Raw genomic sequence first — 16,127 nt, forward strand, 5'->3', positions numbered from 1 at the left:
GATTCAACTCCCTCTACTCCAGGACCCATCTGTGCTCAAGAAATCAGGGCTAGTCAGCAAGCAGATGCCTGGGCGCAGGACCAACTTCGTCAAGGTCTGCATTTTCCCTTTTCGCTTAAAGATGGACTGCTTTGCTATAGAAATCATGTTTATATCCCACCCGGACCGGGCAGGGAAAAAGCACTTCGTCTGTGTCATGACTGCAAACCAGCAGGGCATTTCGGACTATTTAAAACCATGCATTTGATCCTAAGAGATTTCTGGTGGCCTAAGATCCGCAAAGATGTGGAAAAATATGTCAACACCTGCCCAGTATGCCAGCGCTCCAAGATAAGAAGGGAGAAGCCCTCAGGGCTTCTACACCCCCTTCCTACCCCATCTCGCCCATGGGAAATAATTTCTGCGGATTTTATCACTGACTTACCACCTTCCTGTGGATTCACCACGATCCTAGTGGTGGTGGACCTTTTCACCAAGTTAGCCCATTTCATTCCCTGTGAAGGCCTTCCCACGGCCCAAGAGACTGCAGATTTATTCCTCCAACATGTTTTCAGACTACATGGATTGCCCAAGAGTTTGGTCACAGACCGTGGATCCCAATTCACCTCTCGTTTCTGGAAGGCACTACAAAAACTATTGGGCATAGACTCTCGTTTATCTTCAGCTCATCATCCCCAAACGGATGGGCAAACGGAGCGCACCAATGCCACTTTGGAACAGTACCTTCGCTGTTATATAAACTACCAACAGGACAATTGGGCTTCTCTGTTACCACTGTCGGAGTTTGCCTACAACAATGGAGTCCAGGCTTCTACAAAAGAAACGCCGTTCTTTGCAAACTACGGCTTCCATCCACGTTTCTTTCCCCCTGTCATTGAAACTTCAGAAGTTCCCGCAGCAGAAGAATGGCTGCAGGAACTCACAGCGGTACAACAACTTTTGCTCCAGCAACTGGAACAAGCCAAGGAAGACTATAAACGTCACGCGGACAAACATCGCCAGCCGGGCCCCGAAATCAAGGTAGGAGATCGGGTTTTTCTGTCCACTCGCTTTTTGCCCTCCCATCGCCCTTGCCGGAAGTTAGATGCCCGTTTCATTGGTCCCTATCCAGTGGTGGCGCAATTAAACCCCGTGACTTTCAAACTCCAACTTCCGCGTTCAATGCGCATTCACCCAGTGTTTCACCGCTCCCTGCTCCTTCCGGCGGATGGTGTGCGGCCAGATGTAGACCGGCCGGCCCCCGTCCCTATTTTGGTGGATGGGGAGGACGAGTTCGAGGTTCAGGACATTTTGGATTCTCGCTTTCACCGCCGCCGCCTGCAATATCTCATTGACTGGGTGGGTTTTGGCCCTGAGGAACGCTCTTGGGAAGACGCCTCCACAGTCCATGCTCCTGATCTAACCCGTCGCTTTCATCAGACCTATCCCGCCAAGCCACGACCTCGCGCCTCGGGGAGAGAGTCCCAGTTTGGGAGGGGGCTTGAGGAGGGGGATAGTGTGATGACCCATGGGCCTTGTAGTCCTGCTCATGACATTGTGATGCCTGATGAAGAAGAAAACTTGGGTTTTTTACCTTCCCAGTCAGAACTGGATTCTTCCCAGACAGATTCTTCCCAGCCAGATCTGGGAACCTTGCACCTGCAAGAGGGTTATGTTCCAGAAGTATGTCAAACAAACACTGAGGCTACTTCTCCTGTGTTTTCTCGCCATGAGTTTTGTAAACAACAGAGAGGTTTGGAAGCGGCCTCGCGCAGGAGTGCTAGAATAATTGCTAAGAATTTAGCCAATTAAGCCTGCTTTCCATGAGATGAGTCAAACATCTGGTCTCAGAGATTAGCTTTCGTTTCTGGTTCCCAGAGAACTGCTCTCGGCGGGAAAGTTAGACTCTATATAGGTGTTTTACCCGCGGAGTAACTTTGCGGAGTCAATTCGTCAGCCTCCGGAGCGAGTTGTGTCTGAACAGCGCGCTCCGTTTCAAGCCTCGTTCCTGCTCAAGCCTTGTCCTTGTTTCCAGCCTTCGCTCCTGTTTCCCAGCCTTTGTTTACCTACGGACCTTGCCTTGTTTCCCAGGACTAAACCTTGCCTTGTTTCACGGATTTTACCAAGTTATTCCACGGACCTTGTTCTTGTTCCTCGTTACCTTGTTCCACGATTCAAGCCTTGTTTCAAGTATCAAGTTATTTCCTAGCCTTGCTCAAGTTCATGGACTAAAGGACCTTGTCATCTCCCCTCACTTTGCCTGGCAAAGTGAGTGTTTCGGTTATTGGATTACAACTTTGGACCTTAATATTTCATATTGGACATTGTTTCCTTGGACTAATTTTGACCTTTCCTGAAAGGTCTGCTTCTGGACTAACTTTTACATTTGCTTTTATTAACTTTATATATTTCCTTAATAAAGATATTAGATAGAATCTGGCCTCTGCGTATGGTTATTGGTGCTCTGTAGCCTGGGTCGTGACAGATCCTCTGAAAAGGCCTCTGAGGGTTTCCGTCACAATGCTCTGGCCCTCTGAGTGGCTCCAACCTAGAGAATAACCCTGGTGATTGTCTAGTATTCTTTCATTTATTACCTTTCAGCCTGAGGTAGCCTTTCTATCTACTGCCCTATTGTGGTTACTGCTAAGCGCTGCATATATCTTTTGGTTTTTGGGCCCTGCCTTCAAATGGGGCTGATTTTGTAGTTGAGACCATGCAAGTATTTTAAGTTGGGACTTGAAGGGTATGTATGCCAAATTTGGTCTAGATTCATCAAGTCATGTAGGAGCCATTGTGGTACAAACCAATAAACCAGTCAGCCCACCATCATACATATGTACATACATACATACATATATACATAATACTTTGACTTTCATATATATATATATATATATATATATATATATATATATATACACACACACACACACACACACACCTTTTCGTGTCAGAAACGACTTGAGAGCATACTGCAAGTCGATTCTGGTGTGAGAGAATTGGCTGTCTACAGAGACATTACCCAGGACACACCCAAATGTGTTACCATCCTTCTGGGAGGCTTCTCTCATGTCCCCTCAACTAAAGCTGTCAGACAGGAGCTCACCCTGTTGTGTAGATTCGAACCGGCAACCTTCAGGTCAGCAACTCAACCTTCAGGTCAGCAGCCCAGCCAGCACTAGTTTAATAGCACTCATTCCCATGTCCTGTTATGAGATAAAATGTGAACCTACTCTTAGATTTCAGTCTGGTGTTTTCAGAGAACAGGTCATTCCCTACCTCTTAAAGACCTAACACTTTCTTGAAGCTTGAAGGTAGCTGCTTTTGGAGATGCTCTTCTATGCTATGTGCATAATGATATATCTATATATATGCATGTGTTCATGTATATGGTTGCATTTCTGAACTCTTGCCCAAACTCAGTATAGAGTTCATTCTCTTTTGAAAATGTAAAGAATAAGGTCAGTTTGTAGCCATTTATCCATGAAAAGAACTATTCTGCCCTGGCAGAGAGATGGAGTGTATGATTTAATAAAACTCTCCCATCGCCAACTTCTATGATTGCCTTTGTCCAGATTTGCAGATGCACAATCCTGTGCATAAATTGTGAGAGAAGGTTAGTCATTTGCACTTCAAAAGCAAAGCGCTTCAGTGAATAAGAAACTGCAGCACGTTCAATTTTGATGTATTCAGCAGCTTAAACACGCTGATTTCCTTAGTAGAAAAAAAGAGGGAGTGTTATTGAATGGGACAGTTTACTGCTCTCTCCAGAGCAAGCGTGAAATTGAGGGTGATTTTGTGTGAGTGTGTGCAAACAATTACAAAGAATTGACTTTAGTTTCATAAATTTCCATTTCTAATCTTTTAGATGCACTCGCAACACACCAAAAAGTCGATTTTCACTCTCAGCAGGGATAAACACCACTTACTGAGCCAAAACAACTCTCATTGTTAGTCTTCCATTATGCCTGTATATCGGCCTAAAACAGTTGACTTTTGTATTCAAGCCTTTCCTTCTTCTTAAACTAGAACAAATGATCTGATATAGATGAGAACTGCAGAAAATGTAATCTCTGGCAATCAAGTATTTATCTTGTCTGTCCCTAGCTCTGAATCATCCCTAATTTAAAATTGCTGCAAAAGAGTTTTATATAAAACTGCTTGTTTCCTCCCAGTTCCTTTCTTAGGCCCAATTCATACATTATTAAAGTGTCATGGAAGCAGGTGGGAAAACCTGGCTCTTTGTCATCTGTGATTACAGAGGCAAACACAGGAAACAGAGGCAGCCCATATTTGGTGGTTTCTTTCCAAAGTAGGAGTCCGGCGAATGTACAGCAGCAATGTTGGGAGAAGCAATTGCAGTGCCTGGTTCATTTACATCAGTGGTTCTCAACCTGTGGTCCATGGACCACCAGTGGTCCCCAAGAACTAAAATATGGTCCGCAGCCTCACCGTTACTATACCGTTGCAATGAGAGTGACTGCCGAGACAACGGGGATGTCGGCAGGGGAGAGGCTGACTCCCCACAAAAGGCACAACAACAAGCCTCCTGACTACTGCTTCTTCTTCTCCTCCTCCTCCCTCCACCTGAGCGGAGCCGTTGCATGTGGTGCCTGGAAGTGGGGGCGCCTTGGTGTCTTTGTTTTTAGGCGTGTTCCTGGGGTTATTTGGAATGCTGATTCAGAAAATTGCATTGGATAGACCACATCACCTATAGATTATTGAATATGCTTTTCTGTGGGTGAACAGATGGCAACTACTGGATGGCATGCATTCTGTATCAGAAACTAGAGCTGATGTGGTCTATCCATTGCAGTTTTCTGAATCAGCACCCCAAATAACCAAACCTAATCTAAAGTTGACCAAAAAGTGATTCGTAACCCTGTTGGTATTAATGTTGTAGAGTGGTCGCTGGATCAAAGTGGTCCCTGGTGAAAAAAAAAGTTGGGAACCACTGATTTACATGAACAATCCTTACTATTGACAGATCTTGTAAAAAGTTACTTTCAGGGCAAACCACACACACACACACACACACACACATATATCTTCTTTTTTACTCGTTCAGTTGTTTTCGACTCTTCGTTACCTCATGGACCAGTCCACGCCAGAGCTCCCTGTCAGCCGTTGCTGCCCCCAGCTCCTTCAAGGTCGAGCCAGTCACTTCAAGGATACCGTCCATCCATCTCGCCCTTGATCGGCCTCTCTTCCCTTTTCCTTCCATTTTCCCCAGCATCATGATGTTCTCCAAGCTTTCCTGTCTTCTCATGATGTGGCCAAAATACTTCAGCTTTGCCTCTAGTATCCTTCTCTCCAGTGAGCAGCCGGGCATTATTTCCTGGAGGATGGACTGGTTGGATCTTCTTGCAATCCAAGGCACTCTCAGGATTTTCCTCCAGCACCAAAGTTCAAAAGCGTCTATCTTCCTTCGCTCAGCCTTCCTCATGGTCCAGCTCTCACAGCCATAGGTTACTATGGGGAATATATATATATGTATGTATTTATATGTCAAAGTATGTTCATCTGTCCATCCATTTGTACTACAAAAGGCTTTTGCTGGGTGAAGTGGCCCTCAGTGATTTCACTGGATTGGCTGTTAGGTGAAGTGGCTTTCTGTGATGTCACTGGGAAAGAAAGGTTACATGTGTATGAGAGGAAAGGAGACATTATGAGGTAGGCTTTCCCAGAGCTAGAGAAGGGAGGAACGAAGGATAGAAAGAAAAACAGACAGAAAAAAGAAAGAAAGAAAAAGAAGGGAAAGAAAGGAATGGAGAAGGAAGAGGGAAGAGGGATGGGGAAGAAAGAAAAATGAAGGAATAGAAAGGAAAGGGGAAAAGAGAAAGAAGGGAAGAAGAGGGAAAGAGAAAGAAGTGATGAAAGCAGTGGTACAGCGGTCCCTGTGACACCTGGGCAATACCAGGTGTATATGCTACCGTAGTTATTTCTAGTCTTTATACCCTGCTTTTCAGCCAAAACATTTCCCAGACTGGATTACAAATTTTAATTTGACCTTTCCCTGACCTCAGGCTTGCAATTTAAATGAAGGAATGGTGATGACAGTGGGGAAGAATGCTGACTGCTCTTCTTTCCCTCAAAGGTCAGCTGTGATCTGGAGAGAGGGACTTGTATTAACCTCTGGTGGCAAGTTGTGATAGAAAAATATCTGGCTGTTTCTCAGAAGGGATATGGAGGACCAGGCTCTAGTTAACCACCATTATGCTTTAATCAGTTTCTCAGGCCAAGGCATGGTGAAGTCATACCTGGCTGTCCTTCTCTCCCTCAGAGGCCAGAGCAATGGGATTTTGGGCTTGTAGCCCAAAAACAACTTATTAAAGCTCTGGGTGTCAAGATGTGAGATCCTGACTGCACTGAGCTCCTGACTTCATTGATCATGCCACACAACGATGAGAGTTGTATTTCAAAAACATCTGGAAAACACTGGAGAAAGCAAGAGTAGAGAATGGGAACTGGGGTTTGTGCCATAGACCTCATAGAAGCCTTTGTCTTCAGACTGCTGCCACTGTTGTTGTTGTTGTTGTTGTTATTATTATTATTATTGATTACAATTGTTTCCAAATGTTTCAGGAGCGTTATACCTGCCCCAGTCTTGCACCTCATCCTAAGGAACCTATCTTTGTTGCTCAGACCAATGGGAATTACATGGCCTTGTTTTCTAGCCTTCGACCATACAGAATCAACAAAAAGAAGAGATATGAAGGGCACAAGGTATTCTTCCATCTCTCTGCAAACACTCAATGGATGCATGTCATGGAACCCAGTTACAGGGCTTTGGTAATTCAGCTCTGTAACTGGGAGTCATAACATAAACAATCCCAGAAGCACCTGGCAGAAGAAGATAGAATACGCCTGGGAACTTGGGGCCGAAAGTATAAACAAACATAATTGGTTTAGTGTGTGAAAATGGTAGCAATGTGATATTGGAGGTGGGGCTTGATGATGATATTTACGTGTGGTGTTACGTAGCATCAAAAGTTATAAAAATAGTTGTATGTAAACATTGAGTCATTCCTGACTTTTCCAAAGTCATGTGTTCTTCAATAAAGATTGGATTTGAGAGCAGTTATCTCTAATCTGCGTTCAGACTGATCCTTTGAAGTGAGCAGGACAATTAAGTCCCAGCTGGTTTCTACCCCAAGCCGGACGGTGTGACTCAGAGGATTCCCAGAGGGGGAAGAGGCGTTCCGGCGGCGGCAGAAACCAGCTGGGGATCTGGAGGAAGCATGCCGGAGACCGTGGCCCTGCGGTTATCCATCCTGGAAACAAATTTATCCAGGCTGTCGGAAACCGTGGGGAGGTTGGTGCCACTATTGGAAGAGAATCTCCAAAGGGAACCCATCCAATATGGCGCAGAGAGAGAGCCAAGTAAAGAAGGAGATTGGAGCCAGAGGGGCCAGCGAGCGTCAACGCAGAGTCCCGTGGCGACAAGGGACGAGGGGGACGAGGAATACTGGCAGGAACTGCAGTTCCGAGACAGAATGGCGCGCGAAGTGGAGCGCCAGCGAGCTCTGGGAACTCTGAGGCCGCCATCTCCAACAGAGCTCCCAACCCCCCGGATGGGCGTCGGGGTGGAAAGGCCATTGGGGCCAGGGATCGGGTCCAGTGGATTTGCAGACGGAGGCGGAGAGGAGCAGGGGATCCAGGAAGAGGAGGAGGATGTGCCGTACGACGAGGAAAGGCGTGATGAGGGAGCTACAGCGAGGCCGGTATGCGGATGGGCGGAAGGGCCGACAGCGGCGGCAGACTTTCGGGAGCCGCGCAGAATGACCACCGGAGTGGGGCGCGGCGTGTTCCAAGGAGCCACCCGAGGAAACCTGATGCAACCCTTCCCCATGCCTCCCAGACAGCATCAACGGGCCGCAGAATGGATGCCGAGAAGGGAAGATCTCAAACTGGAATACGGAGGGGAATCAGATGAACTGAACTTTTTTCTAATTAGCATCAGAGGATACATGGAAGACAATGCACACACATTCCCCTCCGAAGCAAGCAGGGTTCGAGCCATCGGCAACACACTAAAGCGAGGAGCAGCCAGCTGGTACGTACAACTCCATGCCAGACACGACCCATGTCTGAGGTCAGTACCCCGCTTCCTCGCCGCACTGGAAAACCGGTTCAGAGACCGGCTAGAACAATTGAGGGCTCGAGACCAGCTGAAAGGAATAAAGCAGAGGGACAGAACAGTGCCCGAGTACGCAGAGGAATTCCTCCACCTCGCGGAAAGGGTACCAGAGTGGTCTGAAGTGACCAAAGTGGAGTTATTCAAAGAGGGACTACGCCCCGAGATTTTCAGCTGGGCAGCGCACAGAGATGACCCCGAAACGCTCCAGGGATGGATTCAACTAGCGGGGCGCGTCGAATCAACCCTGACCCAAATAAAGCGCTTCAGAAGCAGCGGCGGCCAGCAAAGACCGGTGGCGAGAGGTCGAGGAGAAACGAGGAAGCAGGAAAGACCCGGAGGGAGGCCGGGGATTCCCTCCAGAGGAGACGACAACAAACCTAAACCGGGATGCTTTGTATGTGGGAAGACGGGCCATCGAGCAGCAGAATGCTGGGCACGGAAGGGGGAGCCGCCAAAACCCCCAAAGCCCAAGCCAGCAACCGGGAGGCGCGCGGAAGAGGAGGTGCAGGCCCCAGAATCTTCAGAAAAATTGGTGAGTCGGGACAAACGCATGATAGTAGTGCCAATCTGCCTCTCGGGACTAGAGAATCAGGCCACCTGCAAGGCATTTGTGGATTGTGGTTGTTCTAGAAATATTATAACTCCGGAATTAGCAGGAGCGCTGAAATGCCAGCAGATGGCGCTTGACTCCCCAATTGCATTTTCGCAGCTAGATGGATCAGTCGCTGCTGGGGAAGTATCTACAAAGGAAATACGGGAGGTCCCATGTAAAATAGGCAAATGGGAAGGAAGAATATCCTTTGTGATAGCCCCTATTGCCACATACCACGTAATATTAGGGATACCATGGCTCGAACAGGCAAATCCTGAAGTAGATTGGAGAGGAAAGAGCCTAGCATTTAAAGAACAGCAGACGCAATGGGAGATAAGCAAAATTGCAGAAGAGGAGGACGAGGAAGATGAAGCAGGTGAGATAAACCCACAGCTATTGCCACCTGAATACAGAGACTTTGTGGATGTTTTCAATCAGAAAGAGGCCAGTAAATTGCCTCCCAAAAGGAATATAGAAGTAGAAATTGAAATAACCCCAGGAGCAGACTTACCAAAACCAAAAGTGTATCCCATGTCCGTGCAGGAGAAGGAGGAATTGAGGAAATATATTGATAAAAACCTGGCGCGAGGCTTCATTAAGCCATCCAACTCTCCTCTCGGAGCCCCAGTGTTATTTAGGAGAAAGAAAGACAACTCCCTACGATTGTGCATTGATTATCGAAATTTAAACGCAATTACTAAGGACAATAAATACCCTATGCCCTTAGTAAAGGATTTAATTACCGTATTGAAGAAAGGGAGCATATTTACTAAACTTGATTTAATTGAAGCGTACCATAAATTGAGAATAAAACCGGAGGATACTTGGAAAACTGCATTTTCCTGTGCATTCGGCCATTTTGAATATGAAATTTTGCCTTTCGGTTTAAAAAATGGAGGGGGTTGCTTTATGCAGCTTATAAATGAAATACTACACCCATTGTTGTACAGAGGGGTATTCATATTTCTTGATGATATCTTGATTGTGACTGAAGATAAGGAAAAGCACGTGAAATTGGTCCGGGAAGTTTTGCAGAGACTAAGGGAAGCAAAGCTATACGCAAAACTGTCCAAATGTGAATTTAATAAAACTCAAATTGACTTTCTGGGGTATCGTATATCTCCAGAAGGGTTAGCTATGGATCCAGCTAAAGTATCAGATGTAAAAGAATGGGGAGTGCCTCAAACAAGGAGGCAATTGCAATCGTTTCTGGGGTTTGCAAATTTTTATAGATCCTTCATAAAAGGCTTCGCGCAAATAACCGCACCCCTTACTGAACTTTTAAAAACAAAAGGGAAAGGAGAGACAGCAAAAGTAAAAGCTCCTGGCGCCAAACTAAGTTGGACGCCAGAATGCCAAAAGGCATTTGAAACCCTAAAAGAATGCTTCACAGAAGGACCCATTCTAAAACACCCCGATATCAGGAGCCCTTTCATAATCCATTGCGATGCCTCAGACTGCGCGTATGGGGCAGTACTATTGCAAAAGGATCAAAATGGGAACTTAAAGCCCTGTGGATATTTGTCCCGGAAGTTCAGCGAAACTGAAAAGTGTTGGCCGATATGGGAAAAAGAGGCACTAGCCATATTAAAAGCCTTAGAATGCTGGCGACACTTTCTCGAAGGAAGCGGAATCCCATTTGAAATTTGGTCTGACCATAAGAACCTCCAGTATTTAAAGTCCCCTCGGAAATTGTCCCCCAAACAGATTAGATGGGCACAATACTTCAGCAGGTTCGATTTCCAATTAAAGTTTTTTCAAGGGAAGCAGAATGTCTTGGCAGATGCTCTTTCACGCATGCCTCAACACGAAGGAATACCCACAGCAAAAGAGGGAACAATATTCTCTGATAAACAATGGGGCTTAGCTGTCAGGACAAGAGCACAAACCCAAAAGGAGAACACTGCTATGGTTGAACTCGACGGAAAAGATAATTGGGGAAACGAGCTGAAACAGTCTTATGAAGGAGACCAATGGATCGCGTCCAATGCAGAACAGGGGGAGCAGAAGGGGGGATTTTGGTTTGTGAACAAGAAACTGTATATCCCAGCAACATTAAGGATCAAGATTTTGCATCGTTTTCACAATAACCAGAGCGCTGGTCATACAGGGATTACAAAAACAACCAAAGCAATAGCAAAACATTGCTGGTGGCCAGGGATGAGGAAGGACATAAAAAATCATGTTGTTCAATGTGATGATTGTGCCAGAAATAAATCGAGAGGAGGGAAGCCAATGGGATTATTACAAACAGTAGCAGAACCTACCAGACCTTGGGAATGTGTAGCTATGGACTTTGTGGGGGAACTACCGGTTAGCAAAGGACATCGTTATATTTGGACAGTATTGGACCTGTTTTCTAAACAGGCCCACTTTATAGCACTGACGAAACTACCATCAGCCGAGAAACTAGCTGAATTGTACATAAACCACATTTACAAACTGCATGGATGTCCCAGTAGAGTAATCAGTGACAGAGGAGTACAATTCACAGCAAAATTTTGGGAAAAATTCCTGGAAATACTAGGAGCAGAAAGGAGTTTAAGTTCTGCTTTTCACCCCATGACAAATGGGGCGGTAGAACGTACTCAGCAGACACTTGGGCAGTTCCTTCGAATGTACTCTAACATGAGACAAAATGACTGGTCTCGGTGGTTGGCTTTTGCAGAACTAGCTTTTAATTCGACTATACATTCAGCAACAAATAAAACCCCCTTTGAAGTAGTTTACGGGTATGAAATACAGCCTCTACCCCGGATGCCAAGATGGACAGAGGATGAGGGAACAGAGGCGGGGAAATGGAAAACACAAATGGTGGAATGCTGGAGTCAAGTGACTGCATCATTGAAGGAAGCACATAAAAAGTATAAAGCGTTCGCAGATAAAAAGAGAGTGGAAGGTGATAAATTGGAGAAAGGAGATTTAGTGTGGTTAAGTACCCAAAACATCAAACTGGGGCTACCTTCGAAAAAATTGGGCCCTAAATATATTGGACCATTTAGAATACAGGGTGTTATCAACGAAGTGACTTTCCAGTTGGCATTGCCAAGAAGTTTGGGGAAAATACACCCTGTATTCCATCGTAGCTTACTGAAAAAATATATGGGTACTTTGGACAAAATGGACACATAGAATTATTGTTTTGTTTCAGGTTTGTGATGAAGGAAGAACTGAAGAGGAGGACGAAGAAAAGGAGGGCACCATGTCATGGAACCCAGTTACAGGGCTTTGGTAATTCAGCTCTGTAACTGGGAGTCATAACATAAACAATCCCAGAAGCACCTGGCAGAAGAAGATAGAATACGCCTGGGAACTTGGGGCCGAAAGTATAAACAAACATAATTGGTTTAGTGTGTGAAAATGGTAGTAATGTGATATTGGAGGTGGGGCTTGATGATGATATTTACGTGTGGTGTTACGTAGCATCAAAAGTTATAAAAATAGTTGTATGTAAACATTGAGTCATTCCTGACTTTTCCAAAGTCATGTGTTCTTCAATAAAGATTGGATTTGAGAGCAGTTATCTCTAATCTGCGTTCAGACTGATCCTTTGAAGTGAGCAGGACAGATGCATACACTTTAACAAGCCTGCTTATGGTGCTAATTTATAACAGAGTTAAAAATTAATAGACTTCAACGCTGTTCTCTGTATTTGATTTAATTTAGAATTAAACCGAAGAGGGGATAGATCCGAAAATAACTAAAATCTTTATTAGTTGCTAATAACCTTGTCACGTACACACTGACTGCAGCTAACAATGTAAAGTCCTTAATAGGGCTGTCTTGATAAACACCTGGGGGAAATAATTAGGCCATTATGTTAAAAACTGACACCTTTATTACACTATAACATTTCAGGAGGTTATAGATCATATTGTGTTTTGGTAATTAAGATCCCAATTTATTTTAAACCTTCTTAATTCATGACTCTTTCAGGTTGAAGGATTTGCAGTAGGCTGTGAGTTTTCTCCAGATGGAATGCTTCTTGTGTCCGGAAGTTCAGATGGCAAAGTGTTTTTCTACAATTATCGCACCTCTCGAATCCTTGGCACCTTGTCTGGGCACAGTCAAGCCTGTGTGAGTGCAACATTTCATCCAGTCCTTCCATCACTCCTTGCTACATGTGGCTGGGATGGAGCAGTCAAGATCTGGCAGTAATAATCGTGCTTATTTTCAAGTGGGTTGTTTACATAAGAAATGGGTTTTCAGTTTCATAACTAATTTTGCTTTTTATTTTTTATATTTTCTTCTATTTTCCCCTTGGAAATCCTTGGGAGTGATATGTGTTTTGAAATTCCCCTTTACCATATGTATGGTTCAAGAGTAATTTATTCTGTGGCTATATCATACAGTTGCCTCATTTACCTTGCTTCTTTGCTCCCACATCATTGAATTGTGTCAATTTGTCACTAAGTCTCCTTGATGGTCAGCACAACTCTGCCTTGCTAACAGACTGCTCCTAAGTCAGGGTGGGCAGTGGTGTAGGGGAAAGGTGCCAGTCTTCATCTCTTCCCCCTCTGCGGACCATACTACAACCATTTCGATCACTGGTATTACTCAGTTTGTAGGAGGGAGCTTTATATGTACAAAGTTCTCATGCACTTTGGTGCTGTTTGCATGAAATAATGCACCCAAATAAGCAAATAATATTAATGATAAACAATTGGGGGCTGGACGTAAACTACCAAGGGAGTTCATAGAACACAATCATGGGGTTTAGAGGCCATTCTTCCATCAAGTATTTTTCTGTGTCTAACTGCCTCACAGTTCCTGTTTCAGATAATTAAGGAAAGATGTGTTAGTTTAAAAAAAGGATGCCTGGCTGACTTGTAGTTCCATGTCTCACTAGAGACACCTGCTATGACTTAGTTCCTATGGAATGCACAACACCTGCCATTAGAAGTGTTTGAAAGGGATTATTTAGGATTATTTGGAAGCCTACAAATTTGACCCACTTCAGATTTAAACCTTGACAAATCTTTGGTCAAAATAGAGACTAAAGACACAATTTGTTGTATCACTTTGCTACATTAGCTCTTTAGACCAGTGTTTCCCAAACTTTGGCTTTTTAGATGTTTGGGATTTCAACTCCTAGAAGTCTCCGCTGCCTTGGCCAATGATAAGGGATTCTAAGAGAGTCCCAAACACCTGGAAGACAAGAATTTGGGAATGACTGCATTAGAACATCTTGCTTTAAAACTGGTTTTCCAGTTTTACCACTCTGTGATGGAATCCTTTTAAGAGTTTCCATTTTGTTTGGGTATTTGGCTAAGTCACATTAAGATGGTTAGCACTATGACTGATGCAACCTTGAAGGATTTTTTGATACAGCATAACATGATCAGGAATGATTTTGAAACCATTGTGGCAGTGTGAAACCTGTAGAATATGGAGGTATATGGAATATTTTTTTTACATTTAATGAGTTATAATAAAAGCTTACATAACTTGAAAACAAGTCACTTACTTTTAATGGAAATATAGTTTGAGGTGAGCAGAAGGGAGTCATCACCATCTGCACTACACCCATCTCTTGAAGATAGTGCTGCCCTTTGAATATTCACATGGCAGTCCTGTCCTTGGGAGGTGGGGATATAGTGGCAGTGATCCTGCCCCTCTTCCCAAAGGTGTGACTGCCCTGTGGATATTCACTCAGGAGATGAGTGATGGGTGATATCACCATCTGTGCCACCTCCCTAAGATGGAGCTTCCCTGTGAATGACCACAAAGCAGTCATTTCCTCCTGAGGTGGGAGTAATGATCACTGTCTACCCCATCCAAAGGTGTGATTGCTCTGTGGACATTCACATAACAGCCCTGTCTTCCAGAGTTGAGCGGCCCATCCATGCCATCTCCCTAAGATGGAGCTGCCCTATGAACCATGGCACGGCAGTCACATATTCAGGGTGTAGTTATAGAGCATACAGCAATGACTCAACTTCCCCTCCTGCTGCTCACCTCCTGAGGGTGGGACTGCTACGTGAATGTTCACAGGACAGCCTCTATATACATGAGCGGGCAGTGATTCCGCAGCTCCCGCACCTCCTGGGGACCTGGCTGCCTCGTGAATATTCACAATACATTCCCAACTTCAAAAGGTAGGTTCTGAAGTACAAGCTCACAAATACAACTGCAAGTATAAAACCCACAAATGTGCAGGGCCAACTGTATTTTATCTTTCTGTGATCAAGCACATGTGTTCCAATTTTTTTTTGGCACACACACAGTACAGTATAGATTATACAGAAGAGAAATGCTGTACTGGTGCAATTATTGCAGGGCTAAACCTCTGCTGTTTGAAGGAATAGGTAGAAATGCTGCCTCCCTGGTGCTGATTGCTGTAGTGGTAGTGACACTCAGTGATTTAAGAGTCTCTTCAGTCCAATATCCTGATGCATACTGGGAACCATTAATCAAGCAACCTTGATTTTGTTTCATGTTACGTTGCATTATCTTATTTTTAGGAAGGCTCACCCTCTTTTTTTATACCTAAAATGGGAAACAGTTAGCTTTCAGACGTTGCTAGATGGCAGTTCTCACACATTCTTGCCAGCACAGCCAATGATGAGGAATTATGGGAGTTCTAGTCCAACTACATATTCCCATTCCCATTTTAAACATTCTTGATTTAGGAAGGCTTCTTGTCACGATGAGTGCAGACCTTTGTTGCATGGGAATATGATATTTATATAGCTGGGGATTCGATCAGGTGATCCTTGTGGTCTCTTCCATCTCTGTGATTCTATTGTGGAAGCTCAGGAACTTGACGAGATGTATCATTCACTTCTTACACTGGAAAAACATTGAACTTGTACATATTTATGTTAAAATGTATAAAAGATGTCAGTGTAAAGGTTGTATAAATCTGTTTTGTAGCGTTTAAATTATAAACTAAATAAAATTATTTTACCCCTGTTCATTCCCAGGTCTATGTGTTTATTTTCTTAATAGTAGTTGTTTTTTTCAATCAGTTGTTTTTTTAAATATAGTATCTCCAAAAACAGAACAGAATCTAAATACCAAAATAGATGGGAACATGTGTCTCCAAGGTGGTGTTTGTGGCCCTCCAAGCTCCCCTCCCCCCATTTTTTTTAAATGCAGGTGGAAAACCTGGCATCACTAGGAATCGTCATTTGTGGCAATGCTCCTTTTGATTGCACATGTATGAGATGAAAACAAATTGTTTTCTCTAGCTACTTTCAGGTTTTATGAAGTTGTATTTCTTTTCCTATTGGTATGTTGTCCAAGAGGTTCCTGGAGGAGAAAGTTGCATCTTAGATGTGTTGTCGAAGGCTTTCATGGCCGGGATCACAGGGTTGTTGTATGTCTTTCGGGCTGTGTGGCCATGTTCCAGAAGCATTCTCTCCTGATGTTTCGCCCACATCTATGGCAGGCATCCTCAGAGGTTGTGAGGTA

At 44.4% G+C, this 16,127-nt stretch overlaps 1 protein-coding gene across 3 annotated transcripts in view; it reads left to right on the plus strand.

Annotated features, from left to right (window-relative positions):
* wdr25 (WD repeat domain 25) overlaps positions 1-15,630 on the plus strand; it is a 154,074-nt gene extending 138,444 nt beyond the window's left edge. For 2 of the 3 annotated variants that reach the window (XM_003224852.4, XM_008116932.3), the window contains exons 6-7: positions 6,565-6,705; positions 12,648-15,630. In XM_003224852.4, the coding sequence (XP_003224900.1) occupies positions 6,565-6,705; positions 12,648-12,869 (363 nt within the window). In that variant the 3' untranslated portion in view covers positions 12,870-15,630. Of the gene's footprint in view, positions 1-5,212; positions 5,448-6,564; positions 6,706-12,647 lie in introns of those variants that run through there. The other variant, XR_010002187.1, reaches the window with a different exon arrangement.
* Positions 15,631-16,127: the final 497 nt, after the last annotated feature.

This window comes from Anolis carolinensis, chromosome 1, assembly GCF_035594765.1.
Source record: "Anolis carolinensis isolate JA03-04 chromosome 1, rAnoCar3.1.pri, whole genome shotgun sequence".
In the NCBI taxonomy this organism is placed as follows: Eukaryota; Metazoa; Chordata; class Lepidosauria; order Squamata; family Dactyloidae; genus Anolis; species Anolis carolinensis.